At 42.1% G+C, this 22,290-nt stretch overlaps 1 protein-coding gene across 1 annotated transcript in view; it reads right to left on the reverse strand.

The window, feature by feature from the left end:
- The window catches only part of SGPP2 (sphingosine-1-phosphate phosphatase 2), a 67,503-nt gene that overhangs the window by 6,302 nt on the left and 38,911 nt on the right, over positions 1-22,290 (reverse strand). The window contains exons 2-3 of the mRNA XM_073674613.1: positions 20,653-20,811; positions 1,404-1,583 (exon numbers count right to left, since the gene is read on the reverse strand). Coding sequence (XP_073530714.1) covers positions 1,404-1,583; positions 20,653-20,811 — 339 coding nt within the window. The remainder of the gene's footprint in view (positions 1-1,403; positions 1,584-20,652; positions 20,812-22,290) is intronic.

Here is a 22,290-nt window from a genome sequence, read left to right on the forward strand (position 1 = left end):
TGGGAGTGTACGCCCACAGGAGGCAGACACTCAGACGCAGAAGCCTACGTCTGAGTGTCCGCCTCCTGTATAAAAGTGGCTCGAGAGCATAATAACACACTGGAGAAAAACAGTACACCCCCCAATAGCCCAGGACCGGCTCCTCCTGTGTGAGATGTTATGACACCCTGCTCTGCTCTCACTGCAGAGCCATTACAAATTGCCAAGAGCACAACAGATACAAATGTGTTTACTGACACCTTTAAGCTCTTATCTCCAATCACAATCCATTAAAGTCAATGGGAGATATGGAAACAACTATATGATCAGCATAGCCACCATTCCAGACACCCCGAATTTTATAATTGGCGAGGATACCAGTAGTGACTTGAGTTCCAACTTAACGCACTTTCATGGTATATCTAGTCTCACAGATATAGTATGCTAACATTGAATATATGAAATTGGAATTGTATTACTGCTGTAGAAAATAAGTTAAAAAATGAAGGTACTTAACGCATAAATTGGCCAATTCATGTGTGCCCAATAGCCAGCGACTAGGCGTACCCACTCTGTTGGCACCCTAACCTAACATGATGCCTCGCCCAATTTAACAGACCATAGTATACCCCGAGTCCAGACTATACCCGGGGTTAAAGCGGCCTAGGCTTGATTATACCCCAGGTATATTAAAAAAGTTGTCCAGTACTTTTTTCAATTGCCCCAATGTATTTAGCATGTGCCCATAAGTGTTTTTGTAATTACCTTTAGTTGTATATATTGCCTGTGAGTGGCGCTATAGCTGGCCGCTCACAGGCATCATGTGTCACCCGGTGGCAGCTGGCTTTTTCTTCCGCTGATGTCACGTCAAATATCAAGAGACTGATCATCACTTCCAAACTGGAAGACAAATGTGAACTGGTGCAAGCTAAGAGAGCCACTCTATATGTAACAAATTAAAGCTGCACTCTGAAACGCTATAGTATGTATTAATTTAAATATATGAAATTGGAACTGCATTACTGCTGTAGAAACTAAGTTAAAAAATTAGCCGATCAATGTGTGCCCAAGTATCTCCATTTTTTAACTTATTTTGCAACAGTAATCCAATACAATTTTAACATACTATAGCTTTTAAAAGAGTGCAGCTTTAAGTTGTTAGTTACATAAAGAGTGGCCCTCTTAGCTTGCACCTGTTCACATTTGACTTTCCGTTTGTAAGTGACGGTCAGTCTTTTGATCTTAGTCTCACAGATATGGCCTGTGAAGAATGGATCATCCAAATACATCTATCTATGGTCTAAATCCCATTAGCAGTTATAGACTGTTGTGTAGTTTACTACAGATATTAGATACAATTTTCTATTGTTTCAATGTGGACATTAATCCATCTTTATAGAAACAGCTATGAAACAGTCTCCAACCTGGTATCGTTCCATGGTGGCCAACAAAAAAGTGAAAGAGATTGCAGTGGCAGCAATGGCATGAGTTGACGGCATGCCATATTCAGCTTCTACTCTAGTTTCCAGCTTCACCACTGGAGGACAGGAGGGACGAGGCCACTTTAGAAGATCTTTAGAAGCTTGACCTATATACATGACAATCTGAAAGACAAATTTCACATATTAATCCTTAAGAAACATGATTTGCTGCCAACCTTTAAGTGAAAAGTATACAGGAAATAATCATGGTCTGTATGTAAATATTAGTGGTCCAAAGAAGAACCTGCACACCAACATCAGTATTGTATAGACACTATTCTTCAGTGAATGCAACTATATCTCTATGCATTTTATCTAGCCACATATTGGTTCAGTTTTGAGTCATAAGACATTAAAAAATTAGGATTTCATGTTACAACCAATAACCGCTTTCCAAATTAGCATGCAAATTGGATTGGAGTGTCATAAAGAAGTCAATAAGTGACATTGCTGGAATCAGGATCTCTGACCCTATATTATGCTACTCTCAAATTAGGTGGCAAAAACCTAGTGACAGATTCACTTTAAGAAGGATGTGCCACATTAAGCAGGCCACAAGCTTCGAACAATATTCAAAATAAAAAGGATCTCTCTGCTGCCAAAAAGCATCAAATAGCGCAATGCTTTGGACAAGATATGGAAAAATTAGATATTTCATGCAGGACATTGCACCATCTCATGGTGCAGAGAATACCTCTGAGTCATTGACTTCTAGGTCATAAAAGTAGAGAAACGTATAGTGTTGCCACCATCCTCCCCTGACCTCAACCCTATTAAGAACCTCTGGAGCATCCTCAGCAAAAGAGCTGAGGGTGGGAGGCAGGTCACATCAGAACAACAGCTCTTGAGGCTATTCTGACATTGTGCAAAGAAATTCAAGCAGAAACTATCAAAAAAACTCACAAGATCTATGGATGCAAGAATTGTGAAGGTGATATCAAAGCAGAGATCCTATGTTAACATGTAACTTGGCCTGTTAAGATGTTTTTGATTGAAAAGCTTTTGATTTCAGTAAATGTGACCTCTAAATGCTGCAAATTCAACAAATGACCATTTTCAGTTCTTTACAACCTATAAAATGTTTGGAAACTCTGTGCATAATAATTCCAAACAATGCATTTTTAGTTTTGAAAAAAATATTTATATACACATATATACAGTACAGACCAAAAGTTTGGACACACCTTCTCATTTAAAGATTTTTCAGTATTTTCATGACTATGAAAATTGTACATTCACACTGAAGGCATCAAAACTATGAATTAACACATGTGGAATTATATACTTAACAAATAAATGTGAAACAACTGAAAATATGTCTTATATTCTAGGTTCTTCAAAGTAGCCACCTTTTGCTTTGATGACTGCTTTGCACACTCTTGGCATTCTCTTGATGAGCTTCAAGAGGTAGTCACCGGAAATGGTCTTCCAACAATCTTGAAGGAGTTCCCAGAGATGCTTAGCACTTGTTGGCCCTTTTGCCTTCACTCTGCGGTCCAGCTCACCCCAAACCATCTCGATTGGGTTCAGGTCTGGTGACTGTGGAGGCTAGGTCATCTGGCGTAGCACCCCATCACTCTCCTTCTTGGTCAAATAGCCCTTACACAGCCTGGAGGTGTGTTTGGGTGTTTGGGGTCATTGTCCTGTTGAAAAATAAATGATGGTCCAACTAAACGCAAACCGGATGGAATAGCATGCCTCTGCAAGATGCTGTGGTAGCCATGCTGGTTCAGTATGCCTTCAATTTTGAATAAATCCCCAACACTGTCACCAGCAAAGCACCCCCACACCATCACACCTTCTCCTCCATGCTTCACGGTGGGAACCAGGCATGTAGAGTCCATCCGTTCACCTTTTCTGTGTCGCACAAAGACACAGTGGTTGGAACCAAAGATCTCAAATTTGGACTCATCAGCGCAAAGCACAGATTTCCACTGGTCTAATGTCCATTCCTTGTGTGCTTTAGCCCAAACAAGTCTCTTCTGCTTGTTGCCTGTCATTAGCAGTGGTTTCCTAGCAGCTATTTAACCATGAAGGCCAGCTGCACAAAGTCTCCTCTTAACAGTTGTTGAAGAGATGTGTCTGCTGCTACAACTCTGTGTGGCATTGACCTGGTATCTAATCTGAGCTGCTGTTAACCTGCGATTTCTGAGGCTGGTGACTCGGATAAACTTATCCTCAGAAGCAGAGGTGACTCTTGGTCTTCCTTTCCTGGGGCGGTCCTCATGTGAGCCAGTTTCTTTGTAGCGCTTGATGGTTTTTGCAACTGCACTTGGGGACACTTTCAAAGTTTGCCCAATTTTTCGCACTGACTGACCTTCATTTCTTAAAGTAATGATGGCCACTCGTTTTTCTTTACTTAGAATTTGTATTATGGCAAGAAAAAAGCAGCTAACAGTCTATTCAGTAGGACTATCAGCTGTGTATCTATCAGACTTCTGCACAACACAACTGATGGTCCCAACCCCATTTATAAGGCAAGAAATCCCACTTATTAAACCTGACAGGGCACACCTGTGAAGTGAAAACTATTTCCGGTGACTACCTCTTGAAGCTCATCAAGAGAATGCCAAGAGTGTGCAAAGCAGTCATCAAAGCAAAAGGTGGCTACTTTGAAGAACCTAGAATATAAGACATATTTTCAGTTGTTTCACATTTATTTGTTAAGTATATAATTCCACATGTGTTAATTCATAGTTTTGATGCCTTCAGTTGGAATGTACAATTTTCATAGTCATGAAAATACAAAAAAATCTTTAAATGAAAAGGTGTGTCCAAACTTTTGGCATATATATATATATATATATATATATATATATATATATATATATATATATATATATATATATATATATATATATATATATATATATATATATATATATATATATATATATATATAGTAATGCAGCGACTTGCTGGCATTACGGTAATGGTCCAGGATGTGTTTTACCTGACCATGTACCTTCCCCCTCAGCTGACTGGTCACATGACTGTGACATCACACAGGTCCTTCTGCACACCGAAGGTCTGAACACTTGACTGTGACATCAGCTCAGGTCCTGTCTGTGTGTGTGTGTGTGTGTGCACGGGATGGATATATAAACCCTGCTTGATGGGAGACAGGTGTGTTCGGTGTGATGGGCGTGAGGCCTGTTCCCTGTGTGTGTGGGACACCGTAATACAGTGAAGCCTGGCAGCCTGAAAGGTCGAGGCTGGATCTTGTGTAGATGCCAGTGGCCTTGGAAGGCAGCGGCTTGGTGAAGAGTCCGGAAAGGCGCAGACTGGATGTGTGCGAGTGAAACATTCTAGTAGCCTTAGACGGGACGACGGCTAGAGGCCCCCACCTGGGAAAGCCTTAAAGCCACAGTGTTGGCGGATTAAAGGGACTGCAGCAGCTAAAACCCGGCAAAGGTAATACACTTTGTTATATGGACACTTGTATGGACATTGTTAAAGTATTACCTTGCTGAAGGCTGTAACCTGGGCCAAGTGGGCCGGTCTGCCACTTGGGCTCGTGGACATTATGTGTGTGAACAGCGGTTTATAATATATACACACATATATACACACACAAATAAATACTTGGGAGGATCGTCCAATAAAATGTGATTAATACTCTAACGGTTGATGACTTGAACATTATACTGACTCATTTCTTTATGTTATTTTAGTGCAAAGTCCAAGTAAAATACAACAAAAAAAATGTATAAGCTGGCCCTATATTGTAGAAATTGGATGATAATTCAGATATCACCTCAATTGAAATGTGAAGAGGTATTGAAATCCAGCACTGGAATCATAAAAAAAAATGAATTCTTTATTGGATCAGCATTAAAACCAGGAATAAAACAAGCCAAATGGGACATGCAACACCTACACGTTAAAAAAATAGATTTTTTTTCAATGATTCCGGTGCTGGATCTCACCACGTCTTCCCACATGGTTTGCTCAGGGACGCCGGTCCCAGAGATCCATGCATTGGACACTCCCTAAATCTATGGACATGTCATCATGTTTGGTGATCAGATGACGTTTTCTTTTCCTTTGATTGCTGAACAGAAATGGATTGATGCAAAAATGAAATGACCCAAAAATAATGCAATTATTGTAATTCTGGAAAAGGATCACATTTAAGCAGGCTGAAATCAATGCTACCCTGATTCATCTAAGATATGGAACTTCGATGATCAAGAAGAATCCTAACCTTTGTTATAACCAGCATTTATGGATCATAGGTTATAAGAGCTATCATTTGATGATACAATTAAAAATATACACAAGATTTTTTAAAATGTTTATTCCATTCAGCATTTAGGTCACGTGGGCAGATCACTCCTAACCTTATTATGACCCCTGAGTGTTTTTAGAAGATGCTTGTTCATACAGGTTTCCCTTTAACCACATTTTTCCATTCGGATCAATACTTTCCATTGATTTCCTGAGGATATTTATCTGCAATTATGATCTGAAGGTTACATATAATCCTACGAAACCAAAATGACTGGGCCACTTCGCCTTCTGTGTGGCCAAACATTACATCCAATAAATAAAAGGTGCCTACAGGTTTAACAAGACATTTGGTCAACAGACAGAAGATTCTAACTAACAGCAGATGGTTCAGCAGATTGTATTAAATTTATTATAACAGGCGTAGAAATTCACAGATGCAGGGTGTACTTACCAGTAGCCAAGAAAGACTTTCTCTCTAAGCGCTTTTATCCATGCACGTAATGTTACCCATGTACCAACAAGGTCAGGATAGCCAATTCCCACCATTATTATTTTTTTATTAAAGGGAGTCTGTCACCCCTAAAACGGAGACTACACCACTTATACATTCACATAATGGGACTCAGCCCCCATTAAAAATCATAATTGTGATACAGATTTTATTTATTTGGTTTTATGTAAAAACAAGTTTATTACACAAGTAAATGAAGGGGCTTGGTGTACCCTCAGAGTGACAGGTGCTCAGTGCATTGTTCCACTTTATCAAATTACCAAAATGACTACCTCCCCTTGTGATGATTGACAGTACTCCAAACAGCCTGTAGAATCCTCAGACCTGGGAATACCAATACTGCAGGAGCAGAAAGAACATCCACAATGTCAGAGAGTGGGGGCGCCGTCTGATCATTGGGTGCCTGTTGCTGTGCGGTCCTGTGTGCTGCAAGTAGCTGCTGCAGACAGCAAAGGGGGATCAGATAGAGCTCACACACAATGACATTATGTGATCTCTAAGCTCCTGCAGTGTCAGTTTCTGCATGGATGAGGATTCAATACAGGCAGAGCTCATTGGAGCGCAATCAATAAGGAGAGGAGCAAAAGATGGCTCTATAACAGTTAAAACGGTGCACAGAGCACTTGGCCATGCCAAGGGTGCTCTGAGGAGCTCTCGTTTACATATGCAATAAAACTATATATTTTTTTACATAAAACAAGATAAAGAAAATCTGCAGTACAAGTACAAACCAAAAACAGAAAGAAGCTCATCTACCTGCAAAAAAAATATTTCTGGGTGTCAAGCATCACAGGTATTTGCCAAACCATAGCCCCTTATAAAAATGATACTTGTACTATATATAAAAATAGAGAAAGCACTCCAGGTAGATAACGTTCAAAATGATTGATATTTATTGGCCCCCATGGCAATTGTTCGGTTCATAGTATGAATTTTTCTCAAGATTGAGCAAGGTTCATACTAGGAACTGATGAATGATGCTATCCATGACATGTTTCACCTTTATAGAAAGGTAAAATCGTGATAGTCATCATATCCCCTATCTCCCACCTGTGACTTCCAGGGGCGAAGATATCCAGAAAGTTGGGGATCTCAAACTTCTTAAAAACCTAGCAGATCACACAACCAGTCCCCATGTGAACTCACCAAGAAGAGGTATATGGGCATAACCGTGATGTAATAAAAATCAGAGTTCAGGTTTTGGTCTTTTGTCAGTCCAGGAAGGTACAGTTGCTGAGTTCTGTCCATTTTTCTAAGGTGTACCTCCCTCCGCTAAGCTCTAAGTCATTTCCGTGACACATGTTTACTACTTTTTTGTTATTTATATACTGTATTGCTTTGTTCCCATTTTGTATCATCTTTGTATAATTTTTTTTTTTTTTTATATAAACACTGCCTACCTTTCCTGATTATATAAAATGTAATAGCTTTGTTCCTCTTGCTATGTAAACCACACCTCTGAAGTCATATGCTACCTGTACCAGGAGTCCAATCGGCCTGTATCAATGATTGGTGGTGGCAGCTGGTAGTTCCTTTTGTTATTGTGGAGTTGGCAGTGATCATATCAGGGTATATATTATATACACTGCTCAAAAAAATAAAGGGAACACTCAAATAACACATCCTAGATCTGAATGAATGAAATATTCTCATTGAATACTTTGTTTTGTACAAAATTGAATGTGCTGACAACGAAATCACACAAAAATCATCAATGGAAATCAAATTTATTAACCAATGGAGGCCTAGATTTGGAGTCACCCCCAAAATTAAAGTGGAAAAATACATCAAAGTTGGATCAGCCTGTAGTGTGAGGTCCTTAAAACAAGTCAAAATGAGGCTCAGTATTGTGTGTGGCCTCCACGTGCCTGTATGACCTCCCTACAATGCCTGGGTATGCTCCTGATGAGGTTGCGGATGGTCTCCTGTTGGATCTTCTCCCAGACCTGGACTAAAGCATCCGCCAACTCCTGGACAGTCTGTGGTGCAACATGACGCTGGTGGATGGAGCGAGACATGTCCCAGATGTGCTCAATCGGATTCAGGTCTGGGGAACGGGCGGGCCAGTCCATAGCTTCAATGCCTTCATCTTGCAGGAACTCCAGCCACATGAGGTCTGGCATTGTCCTGCATTAGGAGGAACCCAGGGCCAACCGTACCAGCATATGGTCTCACAAGGGGTCTGAGGATCTCATCTCGGTACCTAATGGCAGTCAGCCTACCTCTGGCGAGAACATGGTGGGCTGTGCGGCCCTCCAAAGAAATACCACCCCACACCATTACTGACCCACTGCCAAACCGGTCATGCTGAAGGATGTTGCAGGCAGCAGATCGCTCTCCATGGTGTCTCCAGACTCTGTCACGTCTGTCACATGTGCTTAGTGTGAACCTGCTTTCATCTGTGAAGAGCACAGGGCGCCAGTGGCGACTTTGCCCATCCTGGTGTTCTGTGGCAAATGCCAAGTGACCTGCACGGTGTTGGTCTGTGAGCACAACCCCCATCTGTGGACATCGGGCCCTCATACCACCCTCATGGAGTCGGTTTTTAACCGTTTGTGCAGACACATGCACATTTGTGGCCTGCTGAAGGTCATTTTGCAGGGCTCTGGCAGTGCTCCTCCTGTTCCTCCTTGCACAAAGGCGGAGGTAGCGGTCCTGCTGCTGGGTTGTTGCCCTCCTACAGCCCCCTCCACGTCTCCTGGTGTACTGGCCTGTCTCCTGGTAACGCCTCCAGCCTCTGGACACTACGCTGACAGACACAGCAAACCTTCTTGCCACAGCTCGCATTGATGTGCCATCCTGGATGAGCTGCACTACCTGAGCAACTTCTGTGGGTTGTAGAGTCCAAAACATCAGCCAGAAAGCATTGGTACTGAGATGTGGTCTGTGGTCCCCACCTGCAGAACCACTTCTTTATTGAGTGTGTCTTGATAATTGCCAATAATTTCCATCTATTGTCTATTCCATTTGCACAACAGCATGTGAAATTGATTGTCAATCAGTGTTGCTTCCTAAGTGGACAGTTTGATTTCACAGAAGTTTGATTTACTTGGAGTTATATTCTGTTGTTTAAGTGTTCCCTTTATTTTTTTGAGCAGTGTATATTCCATGCATTGGAATCAGAGGTGTATGTACCATATGCTCACTTTGAGTTCCCCAATAACTGGCCTAGTAGTGGAAACAGCTGCGGCCTCATCCATCACCAGTCAATTGCGTAACTGTCCTGACTATTGGAGGCAGCGGAGCTGTGTTCCCTGACAAATAGGTGGTAGTGGTGGTATCTGTATGATCTCTCTTGTGTCCTCCCTTGACACATGGGTAATGACCAAATAGTCACATGCTAGAGTAGAGACCCAAAAGTATAATATTATGTATATAAAAAAAATCATGGTTGAAAGTGCCCAAAGATATGAGTAATGTCTGTCATTAATAATGGCTGAATAGGAGATAGATCGATAGATAGCACAAGAGTGGCGTCCACCCCGATGCGTCAAATATTATAAAGCTTTTGGTTCTCTACTCTAGCATGTTACTATATGGCCATTACCCATATATGTATCAAACAGGTTCCCTCCGTATATACAATCTTTTATGACTTGTTTTTTATGATTCTGCATTTCCACTACACACCAACTCTTATTTCTATAAAGATTTTTTGTACTGCCACTATACATGGTGTATGTCAATGACCTTACATAGGATTTCAACAACCGATTGGTTTAATCATTCTGCCTGGCAGATATAGGTATATGGGACGTTTACAGTAAATATTTACAATCACAACTGACATGTTTACATATATTTAGTCTGTACATATGGTTACACATATATATACTCTGCCGGTTCCTTTGTCTTTTGTATGTACTGAAATGTAAATAATGAGTGGATCTGTCACCTCTCCCAGTTTGCTTTAGTAAAAAATCTTTTCGCTCTACATCATCTCATTCCTCAGTTATTTTCCCTAGAAATTTATGATTAAATTGACAACTGGGTGTCACCATTTCCTTTGGCAAGGGGGTGAGTGATAGCGGGAAACATTGACCAGTGTAGAAATTTCAGCGACTTACACAAGGGACTAATGTGATATATGGTCAGAGGATTTCCAAAAAGGAAGGTGTTGTGGTGTGTTCCCATTATGAAGCAGTTACTGTTTATAAAATGTCATCCAAAGAAGCACAATTGGTGAACCGGTGACAGTCATGGATGCCCAAGCCTCAGTGATGCATGTGGAAAGTAAAGCCTAGCCTGCCTGCTCTGATCCCACAGAGAAGATGTTGTAGCACAAGTTACTGAAAAAGTTACCGCTGGCTTTGATAAAGAGGAGTCACAACACATAGTGCATCACATATTGCAGTTTATCGGGCTGCAAAAGAGAGCAAAATTGGGTCAGTGGTTAGAAGTGTTGTGGTCCTGGGTTCAAATCCCACCAAGGACAACATCTTTATGAAGTTTGTATATTCTCCCTGTGTTTGTGTGGCTTTCCTACCAAAACACCACTGATCTAGATTGTGAGGCTCGATGGGCACAGTGATGACAATGTCTGTAAAGCGCTGTGGAATATGTTACTCCTATATAAGCAAGAAAAAAAAAATAGTATCCAGAATGACCCCTGTCTGTCCACAGCCTACAATGCACACATGTACAGTACAGACCAAAAGTTTGGAGACACCTTCTCATTTTAAGATTTTTCTGTATTTTTATGACTATGAAAATTGTACATTCACACTGAAGGCATCAAAACTATGAATTAACACATGTGGAATTATATACTTAAAAAAAGTGTGAAACAACTGAAAATATATCTTATATTCTAGGTTCTTCAAAGTAGCCACCTTTTGCTTTGATGACTGCTTTGCACACTCATTGCATTCTCTTGATGAGCTTCAAGAGGTAGTCACTGGAAATGGTTTTCACTTCACAGGTGTGCCCTGTCAGGGTTAATAAGTGGGATTTCTTGCCTTATAAATGGGGTTGGGACCATCAGCTGTGCTGTGCAGAAGTCTGGTTGATACACAGCTGATAGTCCTACTGAATAGACTGTTAGAATTTGTATTATGGCAAGAAAAAAGCAGCTAAGTAAAGAAAAACGAGTGGCCATCATTACTTTAAGAAATGAAGGTCAGCGAGTGCGAAAAATTGGGAAAACTTTGAAAGTGTCCCCAAGTGCAGTTGCAAAAACCATCAAGCGCTACAAAGAAACTGGCTCACATGAGGACCGCCCCAGGAAAGGAAGACCAAGAGTCACCTCTGCTTCTGAGGATAAGTTTATCCGAGTCACCAGCCTCAGAAATCGCAGGTTAACAGCAGCTCAGATTAGAGACCAGGTCAATGCCACACAGAGTTCTAGCAGCAGACATCTCTTCAACAACTGTTAAGAGGAGACTTTGTGCAGCAGGCCATCATGGTAAAATAGCTGCTAGGAAACCACTGCTAAGGACAGGCAACAAGCAGAAGAGACTTGTGTGGGCTAAAGAACACAAGGAATGGACATTAGACCAGTGGAAATCTGTGCTTTGGTCTGATAAGTCCAAATTTGAGATCTTTGGTTCCAACCACCGTGTCTTTGTGCGGCGCAGAAAAGGTGAACGGATGGACTCTACATGCCTGGTTCCCACCGTGAAGCATGGAGGAAGAGGTGTGATGGTGTGGGGGTGCTTTGCTGTTGACACTGTTGGGGATTTTTTCAAAATTGAAGGCATACTGAACCAGCATGGCTACCACAGCATCTTGCAGCGGCATGCTATTCCATCTGGTTTGCGTTTAGCTGGACCATCATTTATTTTTCAACAGGACAATGACCCCAAACACACCTCCAGGCTGTGTAAGGGCTATCTGTCCAAGAAGGAGAGTGATGGGGTGCTACACCAGATGACCTGGCCTCCACAGTCACCAGACCTGAACCCAATCGAGATGGTTTGGGGTGAGCTGGACCTCAGAGTGAAGGCAAAAGGGCCAACAAGTGCTAAGCATCTCTGGGAACTCCTTCAAGATTGTTGGAAGACCATTTCCGGTGACTACCTCTTGAAGCTCATCAAGAGAATGCCAAGAGTGTGCAAAGCAGTCATCAAAGCAAAAGGTGGCTACTTTGAAGAACCTAGAATATAAGACATATTTTCAGTTGTTTCATACTTTTTGTTAAGTATATAATTCCACATGTGTTAATTCATAGTTTTGATGCCTTCAGTGTGAATGTACAATTTTCATAGTCATGAAAATACAGAAAAATCTTTAAATGAGAAGGTGTGTCCAAACTTTTGGTCTCTACTGTACATCAAATATGAGAATGGAAGAGGATATCCTGATCTGATGAATCAAATTTATTTTCTTGTCTGTATGTGAGCCGATTAGAGGCCATGGACAACACATGGTCTACATCAGCACCAGGATAAAATGTAGGGAGTCATGGGAGGGCAGACCTCTTCCAGTCCGATTGTTAATGCTGTGTGAGCTAAAAACAAACCAATCAGTAACAGCTACATAAATCTTACTGAGAACCCATAAATTGCCATAAATATGCATTTATTTACCTGGTGAAGATGCAGCTGTTCTCCTGAATCTGGTATTGTTTTTATTTTGTTCCTGCGCCTCTCCGTTCCTGAGATATAGCCCTTTCTTCCATTTCCCTATGTAAATGTATTTTATTTTTTTTAGCCAAGTAGGTGTGGTCCTCAATTAGATCACCATATAGAAGGGATGATGACCACAACCATTTTGCTAAAAAGACTAGATTTACGTAAGAGGAGGAAGGTGCCATATCTGAAGAACAAAAGGAAAAAAAATGCCAGATTCAGGGGAGCAGCTGCATTTACACCAGGTAAAACATTACCCTTTAAAGAAAATAAAATTTGTAAAGTCTAAAAAAAAAAAATCAACTTAGATTTTATTTAAAGGGAATATGCCAGCAGGTTTTTGCTATGTAATCTGAGGACAGTATGAGGTAGGGGTTAAAACACATATCAATGATGTGTCACATGTCCAGCTGTGTACTGTTTACTTACGCTTAAGGTTTTATCACTTGATGATTATCATTGTCTGAACTACATCAGCTACAGCACTGCATGCATGCTAGTCTGACTCTGCCCCCTCCTGTGATAAGCAGCTCACTGTCCATAGACATTGTACATACAGAGTCTGGTGTAGGCGGGGTTATCTTTCTCAGCTCTGTCAGAACGGCTGCACCCAGTAATCTAAGTGATACATCATTGGATTCAGGGTCTCTTTGCCTACGTCAGGCTGCTCTCAGATGAGGTAGCAAAATCCTACTGACAGATTCCCTTTAATGAGGCATCCACTGCGGCACAGGGAGGAGCAATAGGCTTCGTATTAGTGGATGAACATATTCTGTAATGCCTCTATAGATCTATTGTTCAGTTGCTATGATATTATTTAAATCACAAGTTATCCAAGAATACACCATTTTTTGACAATACATATATATTACACATACTATAGTCACGGGCTGATCAGCAGGGCAATTCCCTGCCTGACGATTATTAGCTCATTGCCAGACTTATTCTGCATCTTTAGCCTTAGCTGGATTGAGGAGATTGGCAAATCACAAGGAGACGAGAACATTCCTTGCATAGAAAACATAGGAAGAAGCCTTTGGCTGCGACTCCGGTACCTCCAACACACGTTTCTATGGTAACAAAACCAGAGAAGACTCTGGGCTGACGAAGTGGCTAAAAATAAGTCTGTCTGTAGAAGGAGAAACATAGGAAGCGAGGGAGATCAGGCATAGACTGGAAACCAGACGGCCGCATCCCTGTGTGCGTAGTAATGGCGTAGGGACGGGCGACCTGCGAGCCGGGTGCTGTCTATGCACAAGTACATGAGAAGCATGAGAAAAGGATCCTGCAGCCATGTGCAGGATAGGAAACAGGCAGATATGATGCTAAATATAATCAGAAGAAAATCAGGAAATTCAGAAGGGTTTGTAAGGTAGAACTTTCTTTTTTTTTTATTATTTTATTTTTTTTATTTCCTGTATGTAATTCCATAAAAAAAATAAAAAAAAAACCCACAAAAGACTTTTTCAAATCTCGAGGTTGTTAAAAGGGTCGCTTCATACTGTGCTCAGCAACACTTCACTCCTATGTCTGTTTCCTGTTTGCTGAGGGACGGTGTGCTCCTGCATGACTGACAATTCAGACCCGAATTGTGCACCTCTCCAATGTTGCTGTATAAGGCTATATTCACATGTTGCGCTTTTGATGCATTTTTTTGCATGGCCATGCATGGCCCCCCTCAAACCCCAATCCTGGTATGCATGGCCCCTACAGACCCCAATCCTGGTATGCATGGCCCCCACAGACCCCAATCCAGGTATGCATGGCCCCCACAGACCCCAATCCAGGTATGCATGGCCCCCACAGACCCCAATCCAGGTATGCATGGCCCCCACAGACCCCAATCCAGGTATGCATGGCGTGACGGGACATGGGACTGAGCTCTGCTCTTGGCACTAAAGAAGCTGCTTACAAAAAGCAGGTTTTTCTGTGTTTTTGCTGCTTATTATATATGTGTTGTTTTTTCTACAGTACACGTTTAACACCATAAGTATTAATTAGTTTTATTCAGCAAAAAGCATGGTAGCATTTTTTGCTGCGGCTTTGCACTCTCTCATTGCTTTCTATGGTGGAAAAAAAAAACACTGCAAAAATGGCAAAAGAATTGACATGAGGTAGTTTTCAAAAATGCAGCAGTTTTCCAAATTCAGTCAGGGAAAAAAAAATAAACAATCGTGTGCAGGAGATTTCTGAAATATCACAGCTTTTGCTGGTACTATAAGAAGCATCTTTTATTTTTTTATAAACAAAAGTAGAAAAAAAAAAAAAAAAAACACGCTGCAAAGACAACGTGTGAACATGGCCTAAAACAGATTTTCCTTTGCAGCATTGGAGGTGCGCAGAGGTACTGAAGCTGGCCCGATCCGGCCATCTAGTCGTCTTCAAAGCAGCGATTACAAGGACTATAGATAAAAGCTAAAGAGCGTGCTTCTTGCCGAGGAGACCGGCCACCACTGAAAGGTTACCGGCCACTCTGCAGTCTAATCAATGAGCAGTAAAAAATTCCTCCATTCTTGAGAACAGGAAGGATTTTTAATAAGAAGTAAATTGCAAAGTTGCTGCTTGTTTTTACAAGTGCTTTGTGATTTTACCCATGTAAGATGATGATGAGACAACCCCCTTTATTGACAAGGAATTATAGATTTGATTTTGACTCAAAGGGAACCTGTCACCAGGTTTTTCCCATATACTGTACAGTAGGGCCAGCACCTGTAAACCCTATGTGACCACATTCTATAATGCTGTATATATATATATGTCCCCAACATAGGCGGATTATGATGAGGGCAATCTGGGCTACCGCCTGGGGCTTTGGGGGGCCCATGGCCAGATTGCCCTCATTACAGTATGTGAGGCGCAGCGGCGCCAATGCGGCACACACAGGCAGGCAGAGGCGGGGGGGCCCCCGGACCGCTCCCCCAGCAGCTGCGCAGGGCCGCTGCTTCTTCTTCGGCCGGGCCAGCACAGCACCTGTTAACTTACCTGTGTGCTTGTGCTGTGTCCCTGTGCGCGGCCATGTCTGCTAGTGTGACGTCACACAGTGTGCGCCCTGCACTGCTGCACCAGAGAGGAGCTGGACAACTGGAGCAGAGCCGGGGAATGGTGAGTGACGTGTGCGTGCGTGTCACAGTGCGTGTGTGTGCAGATATCATTGTGGAATGTCTGTTTATATGTATTTTTGTGTTTCAAATTTGTTTATGCGTGTATGTATATGACTGTATATGTTTGTGTGTGTGTGCGTGACTGCGTGCAGCCTCCTCCCGCTGTATCTGGGGGGCGCCATGCGGCGGCCTCCCGTTGTGTATAGACGGCTACGTGCGGCCTCCCGCTGTGTATAGACGGCTACGTGCGGCATCCTACTGTGTATAGGAGGATTATGTGGCAGCTCATATTGTGTGTAGGGTCTCATACTGTATATAGGGGATGTCAGCATACTTAATTGTGCTCAATATTAAGTCATACAATTAATGTAAAAAAATGATAATATATTAATATTGTGCCAAATTAATTTCACGTGAACTATCACATGATCTATCACAGGGGGATCATGTGACATGTCACGTGATACATCAGGTGTGTGTGTGGGGGGGGGGGGGCTCGCGCCTTCTAAACTGCCCGGGGCCCTTGCTACTCTTAATCCACTCCTGGTCCCCGATACACTCTGCATAAAACAAAAAATAGTTTTTATTATACTCACCTACGCAGCGGTCTGGTCCAATGTGCGCCTTGTCGCTCTTTGTGATCGCCATCCTCTTTGTTGCTTCACGTCCTATGTGCCCACATAGTATCCTCCATGGTGCTCCTTAGTAGGCATACTTCTTTCTGCCCTGCTGAGTGCAGAGCAAAGTATTGCAGTGCGCATGCGCTCTGTCCTTTCCCTGGGCATGCGCATTACAGTGCTTTGCTCTGCCTCGACAAGGCATAGAGAAGTGCGCCTGCGAAGGAGCGCAATGCCGAGGAAACCTTGTGGATGATGTAGCAGTGAAGGAGGACAGCGATTGTCAAAAGAGTGAAGATCAGCAACGCCCATTGGACCAGACTGCCCCGTAAGTGAGTATAATAAAAACTATTTTTGTCTTATGCAGAGTGCATTGGAGATTTATATATGCTGCAACAGAGGGCTTACAAGTGCTGGCCCTACTTTATATGGGAAAAGTCTGGTGACAGGTTCCCTTTAAGGGTTGCGATTATTGGCTTTGCGCCATTTTCCTGCCATCATATGTTGGATACAAAAGTTCAAGTATTTACACTTTTCAATACTATTCAAAAGTGGGTGTTGGGGTGACTGGGTAATTGCACTTGCAATTAATGCAAACAGCAGGCACAGATTTCAATCTCTGGCATAAGGATACCCAAACAAGAAGAGACATAATATTAAATAGTTCATCAATTTTTAGGGTTAAAGTGATTTTACAGGGCTTTTATATTGATCAGCTATTCTTGGGAACCGGCACATCTTTGTACTTTGTGTTGTGGCCATGAATGGTACTCCAGGTCACGTGAATGGGAGAGCGCCGAGTGCTGCAGTACCTAAGTCGGCCAGTACATAATGCACATGTGTCATTTCACGCTGCATCATAGCGCCTCAATCAGCCCATCAGTTAGCTGGACCCCCACAAATCTGATATGGATGAGCTTGGACCAGCTTTGTACGTGGTTACTGCCTTCTAATACAACAAGATTATCTGAGAAAAAAAGGATCAATATCCTGATTATAGAAAATACACTTAGAATCCTGATTGATAATAATCACCTACTTTCTATGAACCATATAGAGCAAATCATACGCTGTGCAGAACAGACTCAAGATGTGGAGCATGTGATGTGTCCATCTGCATGAAAACAACCTCATGTATTATATATCTCCATTACTGCTGGCAATCTTCTATAATCCAAGAAAATAATCATCAGTGTAATATGATGTTATCAAAACCACAAATATTCAGAAAAAGAGAAATCCCAAAAGCACAGTGGTAAAGGACGGGCAGACGCACAATTCCCGAGAGCTGCCCAGTGTGTATCATATCACCTCCATACAATTGGACTGACCTATGGACATTCCCTGAGGTGTTTTATATATCATTATTGTTAGAGTTTATCGTAGGAATCATTTTTCACATGAAAGTTTCATTACCCACAAAAATCTTACTGTATACATTTTATTTTTTAAGTTTTGCCTTAAATTTTATTTTGACACATAAGAGAGTTTCACATAATATGGTGTTAAAACTAATTGTATTAAACTATCTTATATAAAAAAGGTTAAATCACTCTATGAATTAAAAGTTCTACAACTTTTTAGATAAAAAGTTTGTTCCATCATGTATGTTACCTCTTCTAAAAAAAATCAAACACACAGTTGAAACCAGAAGTTTGCATACACTATATATGCACGTTTTTCTCAATATCTGACATGAAATCAGAATAAACCTTTCCCATTTTAGGTCAATTAGGATCACCATCATTTTTAATATGAGAGTGAGTGAGTGTGAGAGAGAGAGAGTGTGAGAGAGAGTGTGAGAGAGAGAGAGTGTGAGAGAGAGAGAGTGTGAGAGAGAGAGAGTGTGAGAGAGAGAGAGTGTGAGAGAGAGAGAGTGTGAGAGAGAGAGAGTGTGAGAGAGAGAGAGTGTGAGAGAGAGAGAGTGTGAGAGAGAGAGAGAGAGAGAGAGAGTGTGAGTGAGAAAGTGAGAGAGAGAGTGTGAGTGAGAAAGAGAATATGTTTTAAGGCTATTACTTACTTATTTAGTACTTACTGCAAAGTCAAAAGTTTACATACATTTCATTAGTATTTGGTACGATTGTCCTTAAACTGAATGACTTGGGTGAAACATTTGGGATATCCTTCCACAAGCTTCTCACAATAGTTGGTCAGAATTTGGGCCCATTCCTCCTGACAAAACTGGTGTACCTGATCCAGGTTTGTAGGTCGCCTTGCTCGCACCTGCCTTGAGGATTGAGATTAGGGCTTTGTGATGGCCACTCGAAAACATTGACTTTGTTATCCTTAAGCCACTTTGTTACCATTTTGGCAGTATGCTTCGGGTCATTGTCCATTTGGAAGACCCATTTACGCCCAAGCTTTAACTTCCTGGCTGATGCCTTGAGATGTTGCTTCAGTATTGCCACATAATCTTCTTTTCTCACGATGCCATCTATTTTGTGAAGTGCACCAGTCCTTGCTGCAGCAAAACAACCCCACAACATAATGCTGCCACCCCCATGTTTCACAGTTGGGATGGTGTTCTTAGGCTTCCAAGATTCTCCCTTTTTCCTCCAAAACGCAATGATGGTCATTATGCCCAAAAAGTTCAATTAGAGTTTCATCAGACCACAGGACATGTCTCCAAAAATTAAGGTCTTTGTTCCTGTGTGCATTTGCAAACATTAGTCTGGCTTTTTTATGATTCTTTTGGAGTAATGGCTTCTTCCTGGCTGAGTGGCCTTTCAGCCCATGTTGATACAGTACTCGTTTCACTGTGGATATTGAAACAATCTTACCAGCTTCTGCCATCATCTTCACAAGGTCTTTTGCTTTTGTCCTTGGGATGATATGCACGTCGGACCAAAGCACGTTCATCTCTGGGATACAGAACTCGTCTCCTTCCTGAGCGGTACGATGGCTGGACATTCCCATCTGGTTTGTACAGATGAACGAGGCACCTTCAGGTATCTTGAAATTGTGCATGGATCCCGGGTGCTGGATGCTACGAGCCAGTCTTGAATGGACCTCCATTCAGTTCACTGTCTATGGGACTGAGCTTGACTTTTTACAGCAATCCCATAGATAATGAATGGAGAGGAGGTCGAGGAAGTGTACCTCTAGTCTATTCAAATAGAGCCCTGTTCTTCGGTTTACTAGGTGGTCCCTAGAGATGGGGGATAACTGTAGATTTGGACCTATTATTGTTCAATCTTTATTAGTCACCGATTGTTTAGGAAATGTCAGAATTTTAAGAAATACAATAATATGGGGTAGAAATGGGCTAGGGTGGCAGAAAGGGAGGTCCTTCAATCTGTATTGGTTTGGTCACGGAACCAGGAAGGGATTTAATTTGATTTAACAGGAAGCGAGAGCTTCATATTCTGAAAAATTTGTAAATCCTATTTTTGTCCTGGAAGAGAAGGTCCTCCATTCTGGGTATATTGGAAACAGTATCTAACCACTCTCGCAATGTATGGGATTGTAAGGTTTTTTAGTGGTATAAAAGGACCAAGAGAGTTTCCTGTATAAAGAACCATATTAATCCCTTCTTTAGTGAAAAGGAGGAGATTGAATAATAGAGCTAACACTGGGGACCAGGAAACAATCTCTACATATACCTTATAATACAGGTTTTTAATAGCCAACCAAATTGGTAATAACCCTTTAAAGGGGTTTCCAGGAATTCAACATTGATGGCCTATCTGATCTGTGGGGGTGCGACACCCTGCACACCCACCGATCAGCTGTTCCCGGTGTCGGCAGCAGCCTAAACTGCTCAGTTACGGCTGTGTCAACCAAATAGTGGCAGCAGCCGGACAATGCACATCCTCCTCCTATTGATTTGAATAGGTGTCGGATGAGCAGTACCCAGCCGCGGCCACTATACAGTTGACGCAGCTTTGCTGTGCAACTCTGTAACGGAGCAGTCCGGCCACCGCCGACACTGGGAACAGCTGATTGGCGGAGATGCTAGGTGTCACATCCCCACCCATCAGACATTGATGACTTACCCTAAGGGTAGGCCATCAATGTTATTGTTCCAGACAACCAAAGCAGATTTGGACACACAAATGAATGATTTACGCCCATTAGACACTATGATATTTATTTTTACCAGCATTTGCAATAATTTCACTGAATTTCAATCTATGAGTTTCAGAACTGATTGATACTTACAAACCAGACAATGATCAGTCGTCTTGCAATAAAAGAATCTATATTCCATAATGTAAAAGGAAGGAATGTAATATAGAATATTTCCTGGCCCAGTGCAGCAGCAAATCTGAAGAGGTAATACAGTAAATAGTTGCGGACCACATAATTTCTCACCGGACCCTGCAAACAAAAACAAGAAAGAAATTATAAGAAGATCTGGAAAACTGTGTCTCTATATGACTAATCTGGATATCTCATGGTGGCGCTCTCTGGACCTGCACTTCTACCCTTGATATAATATTAAAAATCCTTGTTTGTCTCCATGGACATGCTGCAGAGACCTAGGCCGAGCCACATACAGTTACAGCAACTCATGGTTTACAACTTTATATAAAGGCTTGTGTTCATTCATTAAAGGGTTTGTCCGGGACTTTAACATAAATGGCCTATCCTTAGGATAGGTCATCAATGTCTGATCGGTGAGGGTGCGACATCAATCACCCATGCCGATCAACTGTTCCTAGTGTCCATGACGGCCGCCGGCACTACTCCGCTATGGAGCTGCACAGCATAGCTCCGTTGACGGAATAGTGGCCGCGGCCGAGTACTGCACATAATTAATAGGTAACTATACTTTTAGTTGACATTTTAGAATACGTTCTCATGTGTGTAAGCATTAGAAATATCACTATTTCCAGATTTACAGACATCATATGCATTCTGCATTTTCATTGATTTATTCTTCCTGAGGCACCATCTCTGAATTTGAAATTGACTCTGAGCTGGTGGGTAGAGATTAGCTGCTATGAGGACTACCATACACAGCCCACAGAGATGGATTCCTGCTCTTCATTCCTCTGATAAGATATATTACAAAAGTTTCTTATATTTGACTTGTACTATTGATTTGTACAGTTTGTTCAAAGTACAGTTCCCATCTCCAGTAGGACAGCTCAGTTACAGTGAGAACAGCCTGCAGCCCAAGGAGGTATAGCAGTCATTTGTGGGTAACCCTGAGACAACACAGGCAAAGTGGGGTTTAAGAAGCAATATGAAGGTGTAACGCGGCGAGGTAGCTGCGGGCGAGGCACTAGTCTCCTTTTGGGCCCCCGGCGCGCTACATAAAAAAGTGTGGGACCTGGCTGAGGGTGTGGACTTGTGCTGTGAAGGCCTTAGGCCCGTGCAGGCCGCATGTAGCCAGTAGTGTGGGCTGGCCAGGACCATAAGTTCCACAGTTCAGTAAGGAAGACCGCCATTCAAAAATACATTTTTTACTGAACTGTAACTTGGTAAGTGTTGTATAAAAAGTATAGCAGGTACAAAATCTTGGATGGATGTTTACTTTAGAGTACGAAGCATTTTCCACACAATATCCTTCCTCTGTAGGTTACTCCAGGGCTAGTTAGGCACACTGTTTTCTCTCTACTTCACCACGACCCAGCTGTAACGCTATAGTCCTGATCAGCAAGTCTCCTTACTTGCTCTGGGGTTCTGCATCCTTTTTCTTCCACTACTGGCACCCCGAAACCCTTGCACTTGGGACCAACACTAGTCCATCGGTACTCAGTCCTGCTTAGTTCCGTTACAAGTTCTTGGGTGTGTAATTTGTCATCCTCTCCAAGGACCCTTTTCTAGAAGACCACTCTGTCTGGTCAGTCA

This window comes from Phyllobates terribilis, unplaced genomic scaffold (assembly GCF_046119375.1).
Source record: "Phyllobates terribilis strain yellow unplaced genomic scaffold, ASM4611937v1 Scaffold_3__8_contigs__length_932513732, whole genome shotgun sequence".
Taxonomy (NCBI): domain Eukaryota; kingdom Metazoa; phylum Chordata; class Amphibia; order Anura; family Dendrobatidae; genus Phyllobates; species Phyllobates terribilis.